Below are 26,721 nucleotides of genomic sequence, written 5' to 3' on the forward strand. Positions count from 1 at the left end.
TGTACACAAAGCTTTTTTTCCCCCCAAAACCCATTCTTTGATTTTATAAATATTTTTTAATGTAAAAAAATGCTTTAAATGCTTTAAATCTATAATGTGGCTTGACCTTTTGACCTACCCATGTCAAAACACATCTGTTGCACTTTGTTTGATTTTATATTAATATTTTACTATTCAAAAATGCTATAAATCTATTATGCGACTTCCACTTTCAACCTACCCATGTTAAAACACATCCGTTACACTCAGCTAACTGCCCTACATAGTACACAAAGCTTATTTTTTCCAAAAACTCCCTCTTTGATTTTATATAATTTTTTTTACTGTCAAAAAACGCTATAAATGTATTATGCGGCTTAACCTTTTGACTGACCCATGTCAAAACACGTCTATTGCACTCATGTAACTGCCCTACACAGTACACAAAGCTTATTTTTTCCATGAACTCCCTCTTTGATTTTATATTATTTTTTTACTATTCAAAAATGCTATACATCTATTATGCGGCTTGACCTTTTGACCTACCCATGTCAAAACACATCTATTGCACTCAGGTAACTGCCCTACACAGTACACAAAGCTTATTTTTTCCAAAAACTCCCTCTTTGATTTTATATAAAAAATGTTACTGTAATTTTTTTTATAAATCTATTATGTGCAATCCCCTTTTGACCCACCCATCTCAAAACACATCTGCTGCACTCATCTAACTGCCCTACATAGTACACAAACCTTCTTTTTTCCAAAAACTCACTCTTTGATTTTATATACATTTTTTTTACAGTAAAACAATTATATAAAAACAAAGAGGGAGTTTTTGGAAAAAAGAAGCTTTGTGTACTATGAAGGACAGTTAGCTGAGTGCAAGAGATGTGTTTTAACATGGCTAGGTCGAAAGTGGAAGTCACATAATAGATTTATAGCATTTTTGAATAGTAAAATATTAATATAAAATCAAAGAGGGAGTTTTTGGAAGAAAGAAGCTTTGTGTACAATGAAGGGAAATTAGCTGAGTACAACAGATGTGTTTTGACATGGGTAGGTCAAAAGGTCAAGCCGCATAGTAGATTTATAGAAGTTTTGAATAGTAAAAAATGAATATAAAATCAAAGAGTGAGTTTTTGGAAAAAAGAAGCTTTGTGTACTATGAAGGGCAGTTAGCTGAGTGTAACAGATGCATTTTAACATGGGTTGGTCGAAAGTGGAAGTCGCATAATAGATTTATAGCATTTTTGAATAGTAAAATATTAATATAAAATCAAAGAATGAGTTTTTGAAAAACAAAAGCTTTGTGTACTATGTAGGGCAGTTAGCTGAGTGCAACAGATGTGTTTTGACATGGGTAGGTCAAAAGGGCAAGCCGCATAATAGATTTGAAACATTTAACATTAAACATTTTATAAAATCAAAGAGTAGGTTTTAGGGGAAAAGGAGCTTTGTGTCCTAGAAAGGGCAGTAAGCCGAGTTCAGGAGATGTGTTTTAGTATGGATAAGTCAAAAGGTGAAGCCGCATAATAGATTGAAATCTTTTATCAGCATAAAAAATTCATAAAATCAAAACATGGGTTTTTGGACAAAAGAAGCTTTGTGTAATATAGGCAGGCCTTGTTCAAACACATTAAAGTTGGTTTGACACAAACTCGACCCTCATAGATTTTTCGAATGTGTCGAATATCCAACGTCCAATATAAAACCAACTTTACCACGGTAGGTCTTGTGTTAGCAGGCTACATTGGCAGTGATAGGCCATTATAATCTTACTGAGAGAGAGTGAGGGAAAGTGTCTCATGATGTCATCAAAACAATCACACTGGAGCTGGTTGTGCCTCCAGGCAGGTCGAGTGTTTGGGTCAGGAATTAGAGGTCTCGGTTGATTTTCTCCCTTGTTGAGACTCAGCTGACCATGCCATGCTTTCTTTTCGACTATAGGCCTAGGCTATTGTTTCCAATTCTCACCTTTCACTTCTTTAATCATCATTATTATGCTATTATTTCAATTGCTTTGTTATTTCCTACTTTTTTATTAATATTATTTTTCATATGTATTATATTTTATGTCATGTAAGGAGACATTTTCCACAACTGGTGAGCCCTTAAACCAATGCAGATAAGGCTTATCAATGCGTTTCCCAAGGCTTATGGAACATCATAGATACCAAGGTTCATATTATGGTGAATATTCATGTGATTAAATAGACTACAAAATCATGTATTGATGGATATTTACACTGATAAAGGCTCTGGAGCAGCGCGCTCAATCCGCAATCAAACACTTGGTCGCGCTTACACGCGCACATGCAAATGCACAAGCACACAAACACAGACAGCCAGAGGATGGCTTTAATTTAATAATTTATTCAAGCTTTATAACAGTTTGGCAACATTCATTATACTTCGGCAGGCGAGACAGTGCTCTAAATCTTCAGTAATCTTGGTGCTTGTTTCAGTGATGTTCCTAGTGGAATGTCAAAGGGTCTCAAACAGGGTCTGCAAACAATTGTCAATCCCAGAGTACAAGATATAATAGGCTATGTACTGTTATTGCGACAATTGTCTTATTCTTACATGTAATTACACTTGTATAGGATGGCCAATGCCTTGTTATGGTAGACCTACGGCACAGTATTTTTTCCTCCCGACTGGTCTACCTGCCGCGTGCTATATGTATTTGGACAGCTCTTGTCGGAGCCAGAAGTTAAAGTGAGCATGAGGTGTTTCAGCTTCTGCCTGAACTCCCTCCTAGTCAGGCAGTAGATAAAGGGATTTAAGCAGCTGTTTGTGTGCGCAAGACAAACGGTTGCAGGAAAAATGTAGGTATGCACAACGTAGTACGCTTCATCCCAGTAGACAACATTTAGTTTGACCAGTACTCCCCATAGCGTAATGGCATGGTTTGGCATCCAGCACAGAAAGAAAGCCATAACGACAATAGTGACAGATTTGGTTAAATGCAATTTCCTCATCGATGCGTTGTTATTCATGCTCCGCTTTTTCACAAACCTCACGAGTAGTAAATAACTTATTGACAGTATTAACATGGGCAAAACAAAGGCGATTAGGATTTTCTGGAGGTGATACATTGCTAGCCAGTACTGTCCAGCAGGAAACCTCAACAGGCATAGTTTCTCCCCGGCCACGTTCGTCACTGTGGAGAAGATTGATGTCGGCGCGGTGGCCAGAGTGGCGACTGTCCACAGAAAAGCGCACACCCATTTAACCGAGCAGAGGGGTTTACAAGAGTGGCTTTTAGTGGATGATGCCACTGACCAATATCGTGTTATGCTCATAGCCGTGAGAAAGAAGACACTGGCGTACATATTCAATACTGTCACAGACAAAATAATCTTACACATGGCGTCTCCAAATGGCCAGCTAAAATCCATCGCTGTGTCCACCGCCCAGAAGGGCAAAGTCAAAACAAACTGAAAGTCTGTTATAGCCAAGTTAAATATAAAATAGTTAATAGTGGAAGTCTTTCTCCCTTGTTTAAGTTTCATCAAAAAGAAGACCAGCAGGTTACCCACTAACCCCACTGCGCACACGACGGAATAGACTATGGATATCATAATTCTTAACACAGGGCTTCTGTCAGCAGTCACATCGATGTCTTCTGCACTTCCATACCTGTCCTCGTACCCGAGTGTCATGTTCAGTGTGCTGTTCATCATTGCAAAATCCCTCAAGAACTCTGTTAAACGATCCATGCTTCAGAGTTCAGACAGCTGAGCGCAGTGAGAAGATGACCTTTGTCGGCCAGAGTGAAGTTTCTTGATCTATATCCAATAATTCTTCCAATCTGTGGAGGCCCGCATCTTCCCCGGACTGCAAGATTGGACCAACTGAGGGAACTGGCCGAGTACTTAAGAGGGGCGTCTAGCTCTAGCCCACCCTCCAGCTCCCTGGATTGGCCAGTTTATTGACAGATGCAGCGAAGAGTCGCGCTCGTTAGATAAATCATACATCGTGCATTTAGCTGGAGCCCACAGCATGCTATTTGTGGAATATTTATAACGTATAGGCTACATGGTTTCATGCTGATCACTCTTTTTGGTAATTGCGAATAAATTACTGTTTCTCGCCAACTGAATGTCCTTCAGTTGAATGTCTTCACACTGTGCGTGCCTCCGTACTAGCGCACTTGAATGCACATACACCTAGGCAAAGCTTTTATTCATATTGAACACATTCATTAGCATGATGCACTGTGTCCCTCTGCGCAACGGAGGAAGGGCCATGGTGTATGTCAACGTTTCTCATCTTTTTTTGCTATTTTCACTCAGTCCACAAGAAAAACTGCGTCACACCCTCATTTCCTTAAAATGTCCCCCAGAATAAGATGTAAGACAAACTCTATTACTTACTAGTTGTTAAAGCGCAATTGTCTTGGAAACAGAAAATAGTTCTAATTTCACTCTAAAATGCCTGCTCGTTATCTCATTTAATATGTTGGTCACATTATGCAGTAGACTGCTTAGTTCATTTAAGTGTTCCCTCCGAACGTGACTAAAATATGAAACATTACTGAAAGATGTAGGCCTCTCTTTATGTAATGGTAGAATGGTAGAAGCACACTACCCCCCCCCCCCCTCCTCCCAATCCCAATCACTCATAAACCCCATGATTGGCGGACCAAAAGATGTTATAAGCTAACGAGAAATTGAATTACAGAGCTCAGTCATGTGTGCAGAGCAGGGAGAGCAGCTGGAAAGGTCTCAGTGCTGAAGGCACCTGAGCATGACTGACCGCTCAGGTCAAGGATCAAGGCATCCCTATGTGACCTCCTCTCCATGCCAAACACACTTTCTTTGACAACTTTTTAAAACTAGAGAACATTTCTCAGTCTCCCAACAGACAGTTGCTCACAACTTAGATATAGTAGATCTATAGGCTATGTGCATTCATAACAAACCAATCTACCCAAGTGAAACACTACTAAAGTGGCCAGTTTTCTTATTCATCTGAATAAGATAATTGTTATGTTCATAAAAAAGCCTGGGTTTTTACGCGCGCGATTTTATTCTAGCCAATATCTAGGGGTTATAGGCTCATTTGAAGTTTATGTGATGATAAATGTCAGGTGGCCTGCTTTGAATACTCTACCCAATGCTGGCAGGGGTGCTTGACGCCCTAAGGGGCCCCATGCTGTACAAGGCCCCAGCACCATGTGCAGACTGTAGACTACCTCTGAGACGTCATGCCTGACTTTATGGTGAGCGGCTGCTATTTACTTGAGCAAGGCAAATTTGGCACAGAGCCATTCCTCACTTAATTTAATTTGATTTACTGTAAACACTGGAAATTACTAGCAGTCATTGCTTAGGATTTGACAAGGATCAATACCCGTAGGCCCCTGGTCCCCTGCAATTGTTCTGACGGCACAAAAAGCCTTCATCATTAGGAGGTGTAACAATGCACCGTGTTTTTTTTTTTTTTAAATAGTGTGATGTTGCACTGGTGGGGCGGTGGTATGCAGTAGCCTGAAAAGTTGTGGGTTCAATTCCAGGCTTCTATCGTTGTGCCCTTGAGCAAGGCACTTAACCCCAAGAGGCTCTGGGGACAATGGGCCTTGTAATATAATGGACACACCGGTATGTACGTCACTTTGGACAACAGCGTCTGCTAAACGAATACATGTAAATGCTGCACTGACATTTCACGGTTCAAAGAATTACACGTCTATTACAAAACATAGCCTGCAACCCCAAAACAGAAAAAGTTGGGATGTTGTGTAAAATGCAAATAAAAACAGAATGCAGAATATACAAGTCTCTTAAACCCATATTTAGCAGCAAAAAGGACATAGACAACATATCAAATATTGAAAATGAAAATTTGGACTATTTCATGGAAAATATACAGTATGTTAATTTTGAATTTGATGCCAGTTTTAAAAAAAAGTTGGGAAGGGAGCATGTTTACCACTGTGCTGCTTCACCTCTTCCATTAAGACAATTCTGAAAATGATTAGGAACTGAGGAGACCAGTTACTCGAGTTTTGAGGATGAAATGTCTCATTACTCCCCGATATAGCATTTCAGTTGCTCAACAGTATGGGGTATTCTTAGTCATGTTTTTCATTCCATTATGCACCTAATATGACAAATCTGGACTGCAGACAGGCCACACTCTTCATCTATGGAGAAATACTGTTTAAATATGTGCAGAATTAATTTTGGCCTTTTTTTTCTGAAATATTCAAGGTCTTCCCTGGAAAAGATGCCTGGATGGCATGATGCTCAAAACCTGTATGCATCATTCAGAATTGATTGTGCTTTGCCAAATGTGCAAGATGCCCATATAGGCACTAATGCTCCTCCACACCATCATAGATGTTGGGTTTTGAACTGAGTCCATTTTCATGTTTCCCCAGCCCATTTTAAACAAGCTTAGGTCCAGATAAGACAGTGGTATTTTCTGTATCATGTCTCAATACAATTTTGGCTGCAGTTTTTGAATTGAGTATCAAACTGTGAACATAGACATGGAACATGGTTATCAGAGGTTTTCCTGAGCCCATACAATGACAGGTCTGTAAACAGTTCTGGTGTTGATGCAGTGCCATCTGAGGTCCAAAAGACCACAGCCATCCAATTTGTTTTTCAGCTCTTTCCCTTGTTTGCAAAGAATTCTCTGGATTCTCTGAATGTTTTAATATTGTGTCCTGTAGATGACAAACTCTTCAAATACTTCCCAATTTCATCTTAAGATGAACTTAAGATGTTCAGAAGTTGAATGAGATAGAATGTGAAGACATTGTTTACATGTGATTAAAGACATTTTCAGGAATAACGTAAAGCACAGTTTTAAGAGACTGATTTAATCTTGCATTTTGCACAAGGAAAGAAAGTCAGTTTGAGATCCTATAGTATTTCAGTATAATTCAGTCTTCCTTTGTTGAATAGGCTATATAGGCCCTGAATCGTGTATCAAACCAAACCTGAGTTACACCCTTTAATTTATAAATAGTTTTCATTGATAACTTTTGTTTGCTTGTTGGGTCTAAGGGTTCCTCGTCTCCATACAAAATGCAGAGTAGAACACTGGCTTTATCAATTTACCTTTACAAACACAATCATGTTTTCCACACACCTCCTTAGAAAGCACAACCATTCTAAAGAGTAGATTATCTAATGGAAGGTTCTCATATAAAGTATTTCTTGGGCAGAAAAGGAAAGTATTACCATCTAATGTTTTTGATGTATTTTAATTTTCAACACAGAATCAAATCTGTAACAGCATGGTAGACAGCGGAAATGGAAGAGATGTCTGAACTTCTGACAGACGAGGATCAAGCGGAGACGAGGGGGGAAAAAAAGTTTCAATACAAAGCAGTAGAGCTCTTTAAATAATCATAATTACAGAAGAAATGACACGTACGGTAAGAGCAACACATACTTGTCAAACAAAATGTAAAAATATGTAGATAAAATAAATTAAATTAAATTTTGTACACAAGAAAAGTAATAATAATAATAATAATAATAATAATAATAATAACAACAGAGGAAAGAACCAGCAAATCTACTGAAGCTGTAACTTCATTTGAAGAGACACACTGGGGCTAGCCAGGGCTGTGTACAGCAACCCCGAGGATCTGATCTCTTATTGCCACCTGAAAAAATAAACAGCGGTTTAGAAGAGGGTACTCTGTGAAAGATATGAAGAGAACAGTACAAACCGTTCCCCCTCTAAAAAATATGAGTAACCCAACGAACTTAACAGGACACACACACACAGCATGTGAGTCAGAATGTGGCTGGAGTGGCTTGAATTGGGAATTGCTTTGAGAGCAGCTCACCATGGTAAATCCTGAAGTTAATCAGCAAGCGTCGGACTTGCTTTGAAGCACACAAGTAAGGGTTTAAAAAAATAAAATAATAAAACACATTCAATCTTTCAATAAATCCCGCAGTGAGGGAAAAGTCAAGGGCGTCTCATCTCGTCTCTTGGGGAGGTGTCCCCCTGATGGCGCTGACCAGAGCACTGGCAGCTGCTCTGAGATTTGGGTGTAAGTAATTGGGAGAACAAGCCTGGAGGTATTCACACCAGTGAGCTATAATAACCACCCTCCCTCTGCAGGCGCTTGAGTACTCGTACACAAAATGAGGAATTCTCCTTTTATCGTGGAACCACCACAGCAGAATGTCCTCCAGTGTGTGTGGTCTGGCACAAACTCTACCTCCCACCAGAGATATTGATTCTTATGTCAGGGCAAAACAAACATCACTTCGAATTGATTTTGTTATCTTTTTCCCCCAATATGCAATCAGTTCAGGTGAGCTCTACAGATGGTTTGTAGGGAATCATAATGTTAAGTCAATAATTGATGTCATTAAGCATCTATGAATATTATTACTCAGTCAAATCAATCATTTAAAAAGAAAATAATAATAAAATAAAAAAAGTCCTGTTTTTTCAGGACTGAGAAACAAAATTCTTTGGAGTAGGGGTAAAAGAGAAAAAAATAGAAATGTGGATTTCTAAAGGCTAGAGCCTGCAATAGAAATGTGGATTTCTAAAGGCTAGAGCCTGCAATGGCAAACAGTTAGGAATGCTCTTGCAGAGCATACATCTCTACACGTCCTAAAAGCATCATAAATAATCAGCACAGTAAATAAACTTTAAATACATTTACTGACCCCGTCCTTCCCTCCTCAAACCCCCCTCAGCTGATTCAGAGTCTTACGATGGTTTAAAACAGACACACAAGAAGAAAACGATGGTGAATGCATGATTGTGAAGTGATTCTGGTGGAATAGAATACCAAAAAACAAAGAAAAAAGAAGTATAAAAGGTATATATCATAAAGGGACAACACATCGATCTGTGAAGAAAAAACAAACATCTTCACCATCCAGGGGGAAAAGTGTAAATGAAGTTGCCCTCAGGATAGGACAGCGTCCTACGTTTTCTGTGTTTTTATCTTAATATATATATTCATATTTATATATATATATATATATATATATATATACAAAAGTAAAACTGAAAATATATTTCTCTTCTCTGTACACAGTATTGTTTTTTTTCCTCCTTTTTGTCTCTCCTGTTTGTCCTCCTCTTCTTGTATACAAAATGGCGTTTAGTTTCTCTTCAGTCTCCTTTTCTCTCTTCAACTTCCTAACCTTTTAGTCCTCGGTTGAAAACAACTTCTTGTCCAAGGTTCACCACACACTCACACCCTCACACACAGACACGCACACACAGACACGCACACACACACACAGACACACACACACTCTCGCTCTCAGTGCTTTCCTCTGTCCACTGCAGGCTAGTCTATGTGGGGGGAGGGGAGGGGTCTGTGTATGGTGCTGGGGGGGGGTCAGTCCAGTGAGATGACATCTGGGATGGCGCCATAGATTACCGCCGCTGCTGCGTCCGAGTTGGCCCGGGCGATTGCGGCGGACGACGACGTACTGTGGCTGTGGCTACTGCTCTCCCTCAGCCCGCCGGGCGACACTAGGCTGCTGCTGCTGCTGCTGCTCGTGCTGCTTCCATTGGTCACAGCCACCCCTAAGCCCGCCCCTGCAGCCGTGGCCACCGCGCCTGATTGGTCAAGGAACAGCTGTGAGGAGGTGTAGGGCAGGAAGCGGCTCATAAGCAGCTCGTGCTCCTCTGGAGAGGTAGCAGAGGCGGACGCTGCAGCCGCAGCAGCCATCACCATGTTATAATGCTGCAGAGAGAGAGAGAGAGAGAGAGAGAGAGAGAGAGAGAGAGATAGAGAGAGAGAGAGAGAGAGAGAGAGACATCACCATGTTGCAGAGAGAGAGAGAGTCATCACCATGTTATAATGCTGCAGAGAGAGAGAGAGAGAGAGAGAGAGAGAGAGAGACACATCACCATGTTGCAGAGAGAGAGAGTCATCACCATGTTATAATGCTGCAGAGAGAGAGAAAAGGAGAGAGAGAGATGGAGAAGGAGAGAGAGAGAGAGTGAGAGAGAGACAGAGAGAGAAGGGATGAACATGGAGAGAGAGAGAGAGGAGAGTGAGAGAGAGAGAGAGTGAGAGAGAGACAGAGAGAGAAGGGATGAACATGGAGAGAGAGAGAGAGGAGAGTGAGAGAGAGTGAGAGAGAGACAGAGAGAGAAGGGATGAACATGGAGAGAGAGAGAGAGAGAGGAGAGAGAGAGAAGGGATGAACAAAGAGAGAGAGAGATAAAAAGAAAGAGAAAGTCATATGGGAGAGAGAGAAGGCAGAGAGAGAAGGAAAAGGAGGAAAAGAGAGAATCGTGGAAGTAAGAAAGAAAGAAAGAAAGAAAGAAAGACAGTGAGACAGAAAGAAAGAGTTAGGTTTGGTTTCCAGTTATAGTCTACAGTATTGATTACAGATCAACATCTTGGTAGGAAAGCGTGTGATGACAGCCTGAAAGCTTTCTGTTGGCATGTATAAGTGACAATGCCATGGGAGCCACTTAGGAGTAGAGCTAATGACAGGCTCACGTTACAGGGCACATGGACATACAGGTCGTGTCTCCATGTCCATGTGTCCACTTCTGATTTCCTTCCTTTCAGCTTCCAATTTATTTATTTGTTTGTTTTATTTCATTGAGCTGATGCTCTCCCTCTGCTACAGAGGACTCAACAAGGCTGTGTGCAATACTGCCCCCTGCAGGCTGTGACAGTGGCACCTCTGCTTACCTGATTGTCATTCTGTAAGAAGGAGTGAAAGAAGTTCAGATCTGGAGGCAAGGAGATAAAAGAGTGCAATCAGACACAGCAGACGAACACAACATTTCAGAGACATTTCACAGAGGTCACTCGAGGATTAACAGTCTAAAGTTTAGCAGCTTAGCATGCCTAAAAGGAACCTTCTTATCCCAAGATGTCTGACGTCTGACAATTTAATATCAGTCATTAAGAGCACTCATTCAGCATGTCCTCTGTAGCCCCTTACACAAAGCGCTTGACCAATCACAGAGCCGTATTCTCAGCTTCATCCAGAGGTTCCAGAGCACTCTGGGGGAATGGTTAATAATAAATTCTGGAACTACTACTGAAGAAAAGGTTCCCGAGACCAAACCCATTTAGAAATGTGTGCCTCTTGAGGAAGCCTGACGAAGTTCCTGAGACCAAACCCATTTAGAAACGTGTGCCTCTTGAGGAAGCCTGACGAAGCTTCAGTGGCGCTGAACGATACAGGACTTTAGATGACTAAATCAGGAACAGATGGTCATGGGCAAGAAGGGTCCTGCTAGTCATGGAGTAGAAATATGAGCTCACACCATTAGAACTGCATGAGCTATCAGAGATGGATTTAAAGTACATGGTTTAGTAACAAACCTGAATAAGTTAACCCTGAGGAAACGGTAAACCTCCTAATAGACAACCCCTTTGGCTTAATTTTCCTAACAAAACAAATCTGAAAAGCTCTTCCTCTCTGAGGTTTACGGCTTACTGTGAGTAAACTTACGCAGGTTTGTCACAGAACCACGTACCTGAAATATCTCTCAGATCTTCAGGAGATTCTCATCAATCAGAATACCACATGAATACCAAATGCAGTTATGTAGAATCAATCATTTAGAAGTTCCAAATTTGAATCTGTCTTAAATAAACATGCTTTTGTTTAAATTTCGATTGAGTCATCAGAACAGATTGTTTGTCTGTGTCCTTGTAGCCAAGTGAGCATGATGAACTCATTTCCAGACTAATGAGAATGTCGGCCAAGTCATTTCTGGAATGTTTTGAAAGCTACACAGTTTATATCCGACTTGTAGGGAGACAAGCCAAAATAAACAAACAAACGTATGTGCAAGACACACACACACACACACACACACACACACACACACACACACACACACACACACACACACACACACACACACACACACACACACACACACACACACACACACACACACACACACACACACACACACACACACACACACACACACACACACACACACACACACAAAAGAGAGGATAATATTTATATTCACTAACTCCTTTGGCAGTTTGTAATTTACATTTGAGTACCATGACAAGAAACAATAAAAAGCTAATTTCTCTGGGATGCATCATGTTGGTGCTGTTGCCAACCAAAGTGTTCAGTTTATGGAAATTTTATCACACACAATATTGGCTATTTACAGGGCTGCTATTGCCAGGAAAGTGTTTCTCTGACAACCACAACCAAACATTGCGTGCCCCCCAAACTCTTCATCACTCGAGTAGTGATCTATCTTGCAGTGACTGACTGCTAATGCCCACTAGTGCCTCGATAAGCACTTCTGTGACATCTCAATCCATGCTCCTAGACTCCTGTCTGTCTGTGTGTGTGTGTGAGAGTGAGTGTGTGTGAGAGAGAGTGAGTGTGTGTGTGTGTGTTGTGTGTGTGTGTGTGTGTGTGTGTATGTTTATGTATGTATGTGTGTGTGTGTGTGTGTGTGTGTGTCCTGCAGTACCCAGCTCGCTGTGTGTGGGGTAGAAGTGTGTGTGTGTGTGTGTGCAAGTGTGTGTGTGTGTGAGTCCTGCAGTACCCAGCTCACTGTGTGTGGGGTAGAAGTGTGTGTGTGTGTGTGTATGTGTGTGTGTGTGTGTGAACATGCATGTGTCTGCCTGTGTGTGTGAACATGCATGTGTCTGCCTGTGTGTGTGTGTGTGTGTGTGTGTGTGTGTGTGTGTGTGTGCCTGTATGTGTGTGTGTGTGTGTCCTGCCGTACCCAGCTCGCTGTGTGCGGGGTAGAAGTGGCGGTAGTCCTGAATGAGGGGAGGGGGCGGGGGGATGTAGCTGGTCTCCATGGCGGGCATGCTGGGAGCTCGCGTCACCGGGGACAACGGGTGGTGCAGATTCAACACTCTGTTCAGACAGAGAGAGAGAGAGAGAGAGAGAGAGAGATATGAGAGAGTGAGTGTGTGTGTGAGAGAGAGGGTGGAGGGAGGGAGATAACAGAGAGAGAGAGAGAGAGAGAGAGAGAGAGAGAGAGAGAGATGAGAGAGTGAGTGTGTGGGAGAGAGTGTGTGTGTGTGTGTGAGAGAGAGTGTGAGAAAGAGGGTGGAGGGAAAGATGACAGAGAGATGAGAGAGAGAGTGTGTGTGTGAGAGAGAGTGTGTGTGTGAGAGAGAGAGTGTGAGAGAGAGGGTGGAGGGAGAGGGAGGGAGAGATGAGAGAGAGAGGGGGAAGAGGGAGAGATGAGAGGGAGAGGGAAAGAAGAGAGAGATAGAGGGAAAAGGAAAAGATGAGAGAAAGGCAGAGGAAGAGAGTGAGAGGAGGGATTCATCAGCTAGAAGTGAAAGGTTTGTGTTATCACTGCAACAAAATGCATGTAACATTCATTTCTCTTCTCTTCAACACAAGAAGAGTGTTGAATGAAGCATACAGCTAACACGACAATACAATTGGTTACCACAATCGGTAGAAACATTTGAGCAATGCTATAACCTAAATGAAATATAATATCTAATTTAAATGACTTCACCAGCAGTGATACGTACGCAATAGCACAGACATTGTGCACGATGGGGCGGGTGAGTGGAGGACCTACCCTTTGCTCATAGGTGGAGAAGTGGGCGACAGTGACGGGCACGTCCTCTTGGGCGGGGGCTCGTCCTCTGTGTCTTCGTCTGAGGAACTGTCCAGTGTGAGGTCGATGATCTCCACCTTTTTGCTGTCGTGCGAGGAACTGTTCCGATGTTCCGATACCGACCGGCATGAGTCTAACAGAACCAATACAAAATAATGAAAAGTCTAATACTGAATACTCTTGAATCAAGAGCACCTGAGCTGTATGTTCCACACCGATTTCCCTGTTGACACATTTAAGGCTTCTACATACTCGCCATTAGGCTGCCTTTACAATCACATGCTTTCCTTCCCCTCCAAAACGCCAGTATTCCAAAAAACTGCAGAGTGGAATTTGGTTGCGTAAATACTCTTGATACATTATACTAAGCAAGATAGTAGCCTCCTGACTTAACTCATTGTTGAAAAAAATATCTCAAAAGTTTAACTATTGTTAACTGTGAACACATTTTTTCCTTGTGTTTTTTTCTGTTTGCATCTCGCTCATATATGCACATTGCAATGGTCAAGTGGCATCTTTCCTAGTAGTTATCTAGAGAAACAATGAGAGCGCCTGGAGGTAAGAAAAGCATGACTGTGTGAACACTACCTTAACCAAAAAGACATTTTCACTCGGACTCCGACTGAGACGATGAAGATGACACGGTCAGACTCTGCCGAAGCCCCTAAATGGTCAAAAAGGGTCAGGGACTACTAGGGAAGCTACACCGAGCGCGTAACTGAAGCGTTCCACTCGCGCAGGGTCTGCTGCAACAATTCGTTTCCACTATGATCAATGGAATTGAGACGTGATAGTGGCGCGTATGTTCGAAAAAAATAAATAAACCAGTCTTCTAAAACCATTTTTACGTGTCGCAAAACGGAATACTTTAGTGACGTGGCCGGCGTAGCCTTCCTGTAAGGCGGGGACAAGCCCCTAAAAAGTCCAGACATGATCAGGTGACACACGCCCCAATCATGCTGTTTACATTCAGAGGGGGAAATATCGAGGGCATGTGTTTATTTCCAAAGAGAAGGATGGAAGAATGCCTGAGGAGGGCCAGGTCGCTAACGATGGGAGAATGCCTGTGGAGAGCCAGGTCAGTAATGATGGGAGATCGCCTGCGGATACTACTGGAGTGAAGAGGCGTAACTCAGGCCAGGCAGCTGGACAAAGGAGGTTTGTTAGGTGTGGGCTGCGGCGGCCATAACCGTGACCCAGCAGACAGGAAGGATTTACGGGGCTCAGTGTGGACACGTACCCTCCAGGCCGTTGGACGAGGCCGACACTTCTTGCACAATCCTCTTGGATCTCATGGGGGACCAGTTGCCGTCCTCCTTGAACTGGATCTCATCGCAGTCCACACAACTGCTCAGAATCTCCATAAATAGCCTGCCCGCAGGACAACACACACACACGCACGCGCACACACACACGCACACACAAAGAGAAACACAGAAAAGTAGTACTGTTTAGTCATAGCAAACACATAAATTTGCTGTGTAACACATAATCCAGCCATCACTTTGATGCAGTTATTCTGAGTCATCAAGGGCAAGTGGTTTTAAAGCAACACCAAAGAGTTTTTTGTATCTTAAAATAATGTTTCCAAAATCATTTCAGTGGTTCATCAACTTGTAACAGGGTGAACGGCACTTCTGCATTCGCTTCGCAGCCCTCTATCGGCTATAACCGCACTATGTAAGTTTGCCAGATCGGGTAGCGGATCTGTAGTTCGATGGAATGAGACATAAGAAACTACAAATTTGACTTGTCTGTGGACATTGTTATTTGCAAAGCCGGTGCTGGATAAACAAATAGCGTGCGTGCGACAGAGGGAAAGTTCTTTGGTGTTGCTTTAAATGCAGACTAACTTAAAAACTACCGAGCACTTCTTGGGTTTCTCACAGTACTTCCGACAACAACATGAAAACATGGTGAGACAGAGTGAGGTGTTTGTGTACGCAAACCTGGCCAATAAAGCTGATTCTGATTCACAGGGTTCCCACTCTAAGTCAAATGTAAAATTCCATGACTTTTCCCTGACAAAAAACCTGAATTTCCATGACTTAATTAATTGTACAATATACCGACCAATGATTTCAGTGCAGCCGCATAGCGTTTAAGAATATTTTACTTAGAGTAAACAATAAACAAATGAATCTGAATGAAATGAATAAACAAATTTGGGCTACTCAAGCAAGCATTAAAGCTAATAACCAGATATACTCCAATTCTGTGTGGAAAAATTTGTATTAATGTATTATTTTTGGCAAGTTTAAACTGCTACAACAAAATTCCCTGATATTCCATGACTTTGCCTAAAAAATTATAGAGAAAGAGAGAGAGAGAGAAAGAGAGAGAAAGAGATATTACCCATCGATGATGAGGTGCTCGTAGGGGGCCTTCTTGTCACAGACGGGACACACCCATGTGGGCTTCTTCTCGTTCATCTGGAGGTAGAGCGTGGCGTCGAAACATTGCAGGTGCGAGCAGGTGAGCGCCCGGCACGGAATGGTCAGACGCATCTTCCCCAGCTGGACACACACACACACACACACACACACACACACAAACGCACAATGATTGTGCAATGTGCATACAACATAAGGAGTAAATAAGGTCAGGAATCAGACAGCTGCAGATAACATGATCACAACACACACACTCATATACAGACCACAACACACAAACAGGAGGCCATATATATATAAAATATATGATCATATTCAGGATGACACATAGCTACGCGTGATAGGCAGCACTCACCGGACACAGTAAGGACACTCGCAGACTGGTGGTGGCTATTTCACTGTCCGGGTCAGCTGTCAACTTCTCTTTGACTGAGTGGAGAGGGAGACAACAGTCAAACAAGAGATCAAACACTCAGTCAAACACACACAAACACACACACGAGTAACACTTTGAAGTAGAAGAAGTCTATTCTAACCAGTGCTGTCTAGAGAAGTCTATTCTAACACAGTACTGTCAGTGAAATGGAGTTAATGACCTTGGATCCAGAAGATGAGACATAAGCCTCAGGTTTCACACACTCAGTGATGTGTGTGTGTTTACTTGTGTCTGCATCTTTAAAATCTTAAAAAAAAATAAAATAAAAAAAATAACATCTAACAGGTCTCGAACAGGTCTTTCAGTGCAGGAGGAAGTTTGTTTCATTGTGCACTTTGCAGTAGGCGTTTGAAAGGCTTGTTCTCGACTCTGCCTCCCTCACGGCCTGGCTGGGAACCTCTTCAAGTTCATGTTGACCTTAACTCTACCACTGTCCTCCCGCATGCCTGCACAGACTTGACTCACTCCTTTATTCTGTCTTCGCTTCAAAGGAGGCAGCGAGGCGGCTAAGCCTAACAGCTTCATATCTCTGGGTTTGGATCAGAATGCGTGCGCTTGCTTATCTGCTGCTTTTGTTTCAGAAACACAACCTTTTAGACGCCTTGATCTTAAACCGCCAGCAGAGTCAGCGAGCAAGCTTGACGTCCTCAGAGTTGAATTAGCTAAACAGATCCAAGCCTGACGTCCTCAGAGCTAAATAAGCTAAACAGATGCTAGCCTGACGTCCTCAGAGCTAAATAAGCTAAACAGATGCAAGGCTGATGTCCTCAGAGCTAAATTAGCTAAACAGATGCAAGCCTGACTTCCTCAGAGCTAAATTAGCTAAAAAGATGCAAGCCTGACATCCTCAGAGTTGAATTAGCTAAACAGATCCAAGCCTGACGTCCTCAGAGCTAAATAAGCTAAACAGATGCTAGCCTGACGTCCTCAGAGCTAAATAAGCTAAACAGATGCAAGGCTGATGTCCTCAGAGCTAAATAAGCTAAACAGATGCAAGGCTGACGTCCTCAGAGCTAAATTAGCTAAACAGATGCAAGGCTGTATTTGTTTGTTGCTGCATTGCACATCTTCAATGTTGCATTATATACTACTACAGTTGGACACTTTTTAGGGCTGAACTGTTAATTAGGGGTCCAAGCAGGGAAGCTGCTAAATCATTATTGTTTTCCTTTTCTGCCCTAACAGGGCACATCTTATTTTGCTATTTATCCTATTTCTTGTTCTTCGTAGCATTGTATATGGAGGCTGCAAACTTAATCTTCTTGCACTTGTACCATCATAATGAAGATGTTCTTATAGTCTTATCTCGGAGTTTGGATCAGAGTGTTTGCTTTAGCTAATCTTCTGCTTTTGTTTCTGCAGTGCATCCTTTAAGGTGTTTATGGCCTTGTTTGCTACAGTGGAACAACTTCAGCGCGTCTGCAGTGGAGAGATGGCGTTTGTGACGTCTTCACCATTTCAGAACTTTCCCGAAGAGGTTTCTTTTGTAATGCTGAAATGATGACCATTCCTATATCTGTAGATGTATTCTCTTTTAAGAGTGTGTTTTTTTTTTTGTTAGGTTCTTTTCAACTTTTTTCGACTCATCGCACTGTGCAAGACTATGCATTATTGCAGTGTTTCTCAAAGTGTGGTCCGGGGACCACTGGTGGTCCGCAAGCTATCCTAAGTGGTCCGCGAGCAGACGTGGTAAAATATAATATAGATGAGTTGTTTGCAATATTGAACCAACTTGTATGTGGCTAAATCCATACAGTTCTGCAACACTGCCTATGTAAGATATCCCAATTTAAATCATAGGAATCCTCTGACACAATAAGCAAAGTGCAAAGACAATAAGCAAGGTGGTTCAGTGAGTAGGCTATTGTGTAGGCTAATATACTGTTGAAGTAGGTCTGATCTTTTTTTTTTTTTTAGCTAGGTGGTCCGTGCGTTTCTTTTTTATTGGTTAAGTGGTCCTTTGTCTGAAAAAGTTTGAGAAACACTGCATTATTGAACTGTATTTGTAAAAAAAAGACAAGGGTTGTCCATATGTTTCACATGGCAGCGAGGACAATTTGGGCAAAAAGGACCAAAAACAAAAATAGGGAGATATGGTTGGGGGACTTAGTTGTCTCCAATATAGATAGCTCATATAAACTGTCTCACATATATGATGTTATCCATCAAATATAATGCAAAATGACTACTAACAAATGTTACAGCAGAAACATCTTGGAAGATTGTACAGTGCACTAGGTTGATGGTACTTATGAAACTGGGGTTTCATTACACAAACTGTGAAATCCTATCTTATCTATGAATTAAAATATTTTTGTTTTTTTTATCTTTTTATCCTACACATCAATGATTTTAAAATCTTATTGCCAGCTACAGTTAGGATTTATTAAAGGAGAATTCCAGTGTGATTTTGACCTAAAGTGTTTTGAAACATGATACCGAGTGTGAACGTATGTCTTATAGCCCATCTCGGCTTGTCCCCTGCACACAAACAATCAGATTCCAAAAATAATTCTGTGGAAATGCATGGATTACAGTTTCTTCCAGTAGCAGCAACTGGAATCCATGCATTTCCACAGAATTATTTTTGGAATCTGATCCCTTATCATACCTGTTCATTCTTACTCGTCGCTCGACTTATCGTGACTAAATTCAAGATGGCTGCAAACGCTAAACTTCGAGAAGATACTGTCTGTATAAATCGTCTTGTAAGTAAACTACCAGTGCTTTTTCAAAGTTCTCAATGTCTCGTTTTAAATGTCAGGGCCCTCGGAAGTCTACCACTGAAGTGTGGAGATACATTGAGCCTGGTAAATGGTGTAAAACAGTGATTTATTTGCATGGCTATGCCGATGCCGAGGCACCACCATTGACCGCCTTGTTGGTAGCATCGGCTAACTAGCGCCAGATTTCGGAGTGCAGGGGACAAGCCGAGATGGGCTATGAGACATACGTTCACACTCGGTATCATGTTTCAAAACACTTTAGGTCAAAATCACACCGGAATTCTCCTTTAAGTTAAGATAAGATAGGAGGTCTGAAATATGATGGGACACAGCCATGAGTTTAGGCACTGGCTCTGTAATAGAAATGCCTCTAAGACAGGACTTTTCCTATCTTTGAAACTTAAGTTAAGGTAGGACAAGCAGTTAGGATATTTTTCCATAATGAGGCCCCTGTTCCCTTATGTACTGCAGCACAGTCTCTCTGACATGTGCACACACTGCCTCTTCTGCAATAACAGTCAGAGTAGATGACATCTATATTACTCTCAAGGACCACACTCAGCACAGCTCAGCACAGCACAGCCTCAAGGACCACACTCAGCACAGCTCAGCACACTCTCAAGGACCACACTCAGCACAGCACAGCACAGCACACATGGAAAGCTAATAAAGAGGGGCTGGGGTCACTCACTGAGCGCTCTGGAGTGGTCTGGGTTTCGGATGCCTTTGGAGCGCAGTCTCTGGAGCAAAACTGAAGATGACTGCTGTCGCACAAGATACACCGCCATGGAGTAACTCTGGAATACACCCAAACACACACACACACACACACACGTAAGGGTAAAAGTACTGTCGAGGAAAACTGGTCCACTTCTCGAATCCAATTAGCAATGAATCACTTATTCACACAATCACAACTATTTACTAATTAGCACTCTGGAACAAGGCGTCCGAAGGAGACAATGCAGACAGGAGATCTCTGAAGACTGTTGATCTTTATTCACCGCATTGCTGTGATAGTCCAGCCTAAACGATCCAGACCAGTCGTCAAGCAATAGGGTGAGGTGAGATGTCATCAGCTGGCGCCCCCCGATGAGATCTGACTTAAAGATGGCTGCGGCCTATCTTTTATACCCCTTAGCCTTAGAGAAGTGCCCTCTCCTCACGCCATTCTCGAAAGACACCTTTTGTCCAATCAGCGTCTACCAGGGTTACGAATATTGGTGGAAACCATCTTCCCATCATGCATAAATATATGCAAAACTGTCTAGTTCTGGGTCTGTCTGGTTCTATCCAGTTGGGTGTAAGCAGGGCTTTCTTATCTTGTTTACTTCATAGCATACAATGTCTACCTGTTACTTGGCCTTGCTCTTATCCTCACCAGCTGGCATCCTCCTCTCTCTCTTGGCCATCATATGACAGGCCTAGTGTCTACTGTCTCCTCCCGCACCCCACTCCTTAACTGCTGGTCTGGTCTGGTCAAGATGTGTACAGGCCTTGAAAATCTCATAATAACGGCAGTAATATTAAAGTTTATAAAACCATACATGCATCCTTTAAGTCATAGAACAGTATTCCTGCAGTATTGCTTATGCTATGGCTCTATTAATGTCACACGTATGTATAGGAAATGTGCAAGGAAATTAAATGAAAAAGTTATATTTCTACACAGGGATTATTAAAGTGAAAGGTGACTTCACCCACAGAGATATCGAACACACACACACACACACACACTTCTGAGTGAAAACTTGAAACAGTGAATATTTCAGCACTAAAGAGTAACCCAAAGCTCTTCCCTCTCCCCTCAACCACATGTGCATTGTCCAGTCCAGGGTACGCAAGGCGGCGCTACTCCATATTTACCCGTCCGATCTCTGACGTCCAGGACACGATGATGGTGTTGGGGACTGTGGTGGAGAGGCGCACCAGTGAGGTGATGTTGATCGGCCGGCTCGGCCGCTTCGGTTCCACGCCGTTTTTGGTGGGGGGAAGGTAGCCCTGGGGGGTAAACACACTGTCATTGCATACTTCAGAACAAGTACAAGTATATAACTAGTGTGAGTGTGTATATATATATATATATATATATATATATATATATATATATATATATATATATATATATATATCATATATACACATGACTCATTCCAACATAATCTCAAAGGCACGGTATCAATAGCAATGACACTGAACCACTCTGGCCAGCAGGGGGCAGCCCTTGACAAATAAGATTCTCAATAACATGAAAAACACTGAGGTCAGAGCTGCCGTGGTTCTGACCGACCTGATACGACTCAACCTATTAGTCGAGGTCAGTGTGTTTACCTACAGGTGGTTTACTAACTAAGGCAACAAACTCAATAAGACTTGAGCTGACCGGGTGAGTTACTGGAGTTTGACAGGAAGGAACATACCGGAAGGTTGCATGGCTTGCCGTTCACTTTGACGCAGAGGTTGGGAGGGAAGTGATCTTCCTGAGGGCAACTCGTCTCTGACAGACAAAACCTACAGCGCGAAGTGAGACGTATGGGGACAGGGAAGGAGGAAGGGAGAGAGAGAGAGCTTTGCAAGTGAAGAACCGAGGCTTTCAAAACACTTTTTTACAAATAAAAAAACACAGCCTTGTGTTTTCTGATGCTTTCTGAAAGCTCATTTCACCGGTCTACTCTGCCATGACTCAGTACCACATCAGATACAGTTAGCGACAGAAAGACCTTAATCTTGTAGTTCAGTTGTTATGGCTAAGGCCACTTTAACAGCCCAGAACACATCTTCACATTCAGCCTTCCAATAGGGGCTCATCTAGACATCTACTGGAGGGATCTGAATGGCGTCCACATGGTGGAGACACTCTGCAGGCTACACAGTAGTAACTACAAAGACATGGAAGGAGTTTTAAGGGCTTTACGTAAACTAACCTTGCTTACTTTTCTTCTGAGTGTGTGTGTGTGTGAGTGTGAAGGTCTGTCAAACTTGCTAAGGGATCAGTCAAACTTGTCATTGAGAGGATCTTACCTTAACTGAACCTGAACTGAGAAGTCACACTTGGACCCCGAGATGTCCCTATGGAGGGGGGGGTGACAGAGAAAAAGAGAGAGGAAGGGAGAGAGAGAGAGAGAGAGAGAGAGAGGAAGGGAGAGAGAGGAAGAGAGAGAGAAAGCGAGGGAAGCAGAGAAGAGAGTCAGGTTTCATTCTTGCAAGCGCAGTCACACATTAATTAAGCATGTTTTTAAAGCCACTGCAGAGTGTGCCTGAGAAACTGGGCAGCTTTTCTCCAGTGCAGCGTCTTCTCCTTCAGTCCCTCACATAACAGTGCAGGAGGAGGAGAAGGCTGGAGGAGATCTGTACTCAGTCCCTCACATAACAGCGCAGGAGGAGGAGATCTGTACTCAGTCCCTCACATAACAGTGCAGGAGGAGGAGATCGGTACTCATCTGCTCCATCAGCACAGGAGCACAGCTCTGCTGTTAAGCCCCCACAAGGTGTTTATAAGGAGAGGGGGGGGGGGCTTACATACCCATGACGCTATGGAAAGGTCAGGTGATACATTAACACCAGTGTGGGGTGAGGGGAGGGGGGGGCAGCCAGTGTACCCTTACACACACAAACACACACATGCATGCATACACAAAGGTGCAAACACAGGGGCAAACAGACACACAGACACACACACACACACACACACACACACACACACACACACACACACACACACACACACACACATGCACGCATAAAAAGACATGCAGACACACACACACACACACAGAGTGTGTGTTGTACTCACATTGAGCTGCTGATCTGTTGGACTTGCTGTGGAGTCAGAGCGAAGGCGAAGCACGTCTCCTGAAAACGCTGGTTGCTGTCTGTGGCTACACAGGCAGCAGAGAAGAAGGGTGGGAAAGAAAGAAAAAAGAAAGAAACAAAGAAACAAAGAAAGAAAAAGAAAAATAGAAAGAAAGAAAGAAAGAAAGAAAGAAAGAAAGAAAAAGAAAAATAGAAAGAAAGAAAGAAAGAAAGAAAGAAAGAAAGACAAGTCATTTGAAAACAGCTCGATTTCAATTTAGTGGTCATCAAAGTTCAAGGCTGTTACCAACATCTATAATCACAGACAGAAAACCTGCAAGAGCTGGCTACAATCTAAACATATGTTTATGTGAGGAGGACAATGCACAAGAAGTCTACCTTGTGTGACCTGCAGCCCAGTCCACAGTGGGTCATTGCCTTGCTGTGTTTTAAGGCAGTAGGGTAATGGTTAGCCATGTTTAGTGCCTTTTGTTTGTGTGTATGCTGTCTTGTAGCTGTGGGGTACAGTGGAAAGCTGAACGCCAGGCAGGCAGGCACACATCCCCTTAAAGATGGACGATCCACACTCTCTCTGGCTGTCTGCCTTGCTCTTCCTATTTCTCAGTGTCTGTCTGTCTCTTATCAAAACCTGTCTCTCTGCTTCCCTCTCCACTCCCCCTTCCTCCTCCTCCTCCCTCTCTCTCTCTCTCTCTCTCTCCAACCCAACCTGTCTCTCTCTCAGCTCTCCCTCCCTCCTTCCCCACTCCTCCGCTCTCTCTTCCCATCCAAACCTGTCTCTCTCTCCTTCTCTTTCTCAGTCTCTCTCTCTGTCCTCCCTCTCTCTACCCCACACTCCACTCACTCTCTCTCTCTCTCTTTCTCGTTCTGTCTCTCTTCCCCTCTCAATAATCGTCTGCTCTAAAAATAGCTCCTGGGCGGTTGCACAATCCAATCCTGCTTAAGCCTGGCCCAGCCCAGTGGCCGGCTGTAGGAGATAAGAGCAGACTGCGCCGGGGAGCACAGCAGCACACCTAGCCCAGCCGAGGCCCGGCCGTCCAGGGAGCCACACGCCACCGAGCGTCTGGACCCCATCTGGGCCACATTTGGGCCACTGCTGGCCTCGAGGGCAGCCTGAGAGCCTGGATCAGCAAGGTTATCGGCTGACTTTATGAATGACATTATAAATGTGAGGTGGTCAGAGCCAGCGGTCAACTCAGTCATCTCAGATAGTGATCCCATCTCACTCTTTTATCTCTCCGTCTAGCCGCCCATGCAGCCGTGAGATCAAACCTGGAGGAAAAGGGCTGTTTGATGTATAATTGAATGGCTAATGTCTGATGGCTCACTACAGGAGTAAACACACACTGGCGGGGTGGGGTGGGGGGGGGGGGTCGCCAAGTGGCTTGTCTCGTCCACACTACGTCAGTCTTGCACACCCTTTTGTTTCCACTGGGCTTCGTAATGTCTAGGCTTAAGTTCCTCTGTAACAAGTCTTGGGCAGCCATGAAAGACAGGCTAATCCATACCTAAAGTGACCGATAGATCACCACAGTTCTACTGATAGCTTCTAAAGCAGGGCTGTGCATGAACCGAAACCTACGCTGAAGGAAAGGCCAAACTACATGTGTCAGCACATACTATAAGGGAGTGAGTGTGTGTGAGTGTGGCAATACTTCCAAGGTAATAAAACAGGATGTTAAGCAACTCCTCCTTGACAAAACACATAAACAAACCCATACATGACAACACAGACAGTAGAGAAGGACTGACTGAAAGTAAAAATGCACTGAAATGAACTTCCTTGTCTTTTTCTGTCCTTTTTTCCAGAACGTTCTGAGAAGCCCTTAAGATAATTAAAGCTCAGAAGAGACTGCAGACACGGAGGAGGTGATGGAGAGGGAAGAAGGGAAATTAACAGCGCCACTCCAGACACTACTCCTCCACAAGAAGAGAGAGGGAGAGAGAGAAAGAGAGAGAGAGGGAGAGAGAGAGACGAACAAGGAAGAGCGAGTACCATTCCATACACTCGTCCTCCCTAGTAAAGAAAGAAGGGGAGAGAGCAAGAGAGAGAGGGACAGAGAAAGAGTGAGAGAAGGAAGAGAGAAAGATATGATGAAGGTGAAGATGAATAAGGGATGAAGAGAGTAGTGCGGGAGGTGAAATTAAGAGCATCAGACACACTCCTCTAGAAAAGAGGGGGATGAAGAAGACAAAGTTGGGGGTGAGTGAGGAATGAGGGATAGAGAGAGGATGAGAGAGAAAAAAGAAAGAGTTGGTAAATTAACAGTCACACCCAACGTACACGCACTCCTCCTCAAGAAAGGAGGAGGCACAGAGAGAGAGAGAACAAGGGAGAGAGAACAAGGGAGAGAGAGAGAGATGAACATGGAAGAACGAGTGAGAGAGGTGATATTAACAGTGCCACTCCAGACAGTTCCCATGTCCTCAAGAAGAGAGAGAGGGAGAGGGAAGGATAGAGAGAGAGAAAGAGACAGAGGGAGAGGAAGAAAACAAGAGAGGAAGTGAGAGAAACGAGTGAGAGTGAGGGAACTGAAATTTAGAGTGCCACTCCCCCCTTTCTAGTAAAGACAGAAGGGGAGAGAGTGAGAGAGAGAGTGAGAGAGAGAGGGAAAGAAAGAGAGAAAGAGAGTGGGAGAGAGAGATGAACAAGGAAGAACAAGTGAGGGAGGTGATATTAACAGTACCACTCCAGACACTCGTCCTCCCTAGTAAAGACAGAAGGGGAGAGAGCAAGAGAGAGAGGGACAGAGAAAGAACGAGAGAAGGAAGAGGAAGATGATGAAAATGAATAAGGGATGAAGAGAGTAGAGCGGGAGGTGAAATTAACAGCATCAGTCCAGACACACTCGTCCAGAAAAGAGGGGGATGAGGAAGACAAGGTGGGGGTGAGTGAGGATTGGAATGAGGGAAAGAGGAGGTAAATCAACAGTGCCACACCCAACGTACACGCACTCCTCCTCAAGAAAGGAAGAGGGACAGAAAGAGAGAGAGAGGAAAATTGAAAGTGCTAAGATGTTTTCCTCCTCTCTAAAAAGAAAGGGAGCAAGGAAAAGAGAAAGAAGGAAATGAGAATGAGAGAAGAGAGAGAGAGAGAGAGACAAAACAAAAGAGAGTACTAGATGAACTCCGCCACTCCGAGTGCCCTCTCACTCCGGCACAGAGAATAAGCAAGAGAGGGAGAGGAAGGAGGGGGGAAACACAAGAAAGAGAAGAGAAGAAAAGAAAAGAAAAGAGAACAGAAGAGAAGAGAGAGCACCAGAGACAGAAAGAGAGAAAAAAAGAGAGAGTGAGTGAGTGAGGGGAGGGAGGGAGAAAATGTGGGGGAGGTCATTCTATAGAAGCTAGCCAGAAACCTGCGTCAGATGCATATTATTGGAAACGTTTGTGTGTAGTTGTGTGTGTGTGTGTACGCGTGTGTTTGTGTGCGTGCGTAGGTGTAAAGATACCGGTCTCACCATACCGTGTGTAGGCTCAAAACACACAGGCCTCCTTACCGATGGCATCAAATTTCACACAAACTTCAGCCCTCTCCGTTTGTCTCTATGGACTTCTACAGTGTTGACTTACTCCTACTGACCTCATCAAACCTCTTTAAATCAAATTAACACACACCAGGGGTGGCAGAACAGGCGTGTCACTTCTGCTGCAGAAACTGAACATAAGTGAGCAACAACTTTTGCAAGCTTAAAGAAACCATTCCATAATTGAGCTTTTATCTTACAGCTGTTTTATTAGTTTTATTAGTTTGCACCTATTACGCCTATGAGTTTATATTTCACTCGAAACTATGCCAGTGACAGGTGTGGAGGTCTGTCTTCTT

At 43.2% G+C, this 26,721-nt stretch overlaps 2 protein-coding genes across 5 annotated transcripts in view; both read right to left on the reverse strand.

Annotated features, from left to right (window-relative positions):
- Nucleotides 1-2,612: 2,612 nt before the first annotated feature.
- On the reverse strand, nt 2,613-3,682 carry rxfp3.3a3 (relaxin family peptide receptor 3.3a3). The gene has a single exon (XM_076298468.1). The coding sequence runs from the start codon at nt 3,666-3,668 to the stop codon at nt 2,613-2,615; it is 1,056 nt and encodes a 351-aa protein (XP_076154583.1). The 5' UTR covers nt 3,669-3,682.
- Nucleotides 3,683-7,188: 3,506 nt separating this feature from the next.
- The window catches only part of pias1b (protein inhibitor of activated STAT, 1b), a 34,196-nt gene continuing 14,663 nt past the window's right edge, over nt 7,189-26,721 (reverse strand). For 2 of the 4 annotated variants that reach the window (XM_076266403.1, XM_076266394.1), the window contains exons 3-14: nt 22,882-22,966; nt 22,110-22,157; nt 21,509-21,599; nt 20,955-21,089; nt 19,780-19,885; nt 16,282-16,355; nt 15,889-16,049; nt 14,774-14,904; nt 13,495-13,666; nt 12,673-12,809; nt 10,643-10,683; nt 7,189-9,676 (exon numbers count right to left, since the gene is read on the reverse strand). In XM_076266403.1, coding sequence (XP_076122518.1) covers nt 9,326-9,676; nt 10,643-10,683; nt 12,673-12,809; nt 13,495-13,666; nt 14,774-14,904; nt 15,889-16,049; nt 16,282-16,355; nt 19,780-19,885; nt 20,955-21,089; nt 21,509-21,599; nt 22,110-22,157; nt 22,882-22,966 — 1,532 coding nt within the window. In that variant the 3' untranslated portion in view covers nt 7,189-9,325. Of the gene's footprint in view, nt 9,677-9,700; nt 9,883-10,642; nt 10,684-12,672; nt 12,810-13,494; nt 13,667-14,773; nt 14,905-15,888; nt 16,050-16,281; nt 16,356-19,779; nt 19,886-20,954; nt 21,090-21,508; nt 21,600-22,109; nt 22,158-22,881; nt 22,967-26,721 lie in introns of those variants that run through there. The other 2 variants (XM_076266423.1, XM_076266413.1) reach the window with 2 other exon arrangements.

This window comes from Alosa pseudoharengus, unplaced genomic scaffold (genome assembly GCF_046254945.1).
Source record: "Alosa pseudoharengus isolate Yale_2024_CS ecotype anadromous, Long Island Sound unplaced genomic scaffold, YU_APseudo_1.1 YU_APseudo_1.1_scf_10, whole genome shotgun sequence".
Classification (NCBI taxonomy): domain Eukaryota; kingdom Metazoa; phylum Chordata; class Actinopteri; order Clupeiformes; family Clupeidae; genus Alosa; species Alosa pseudoharengus.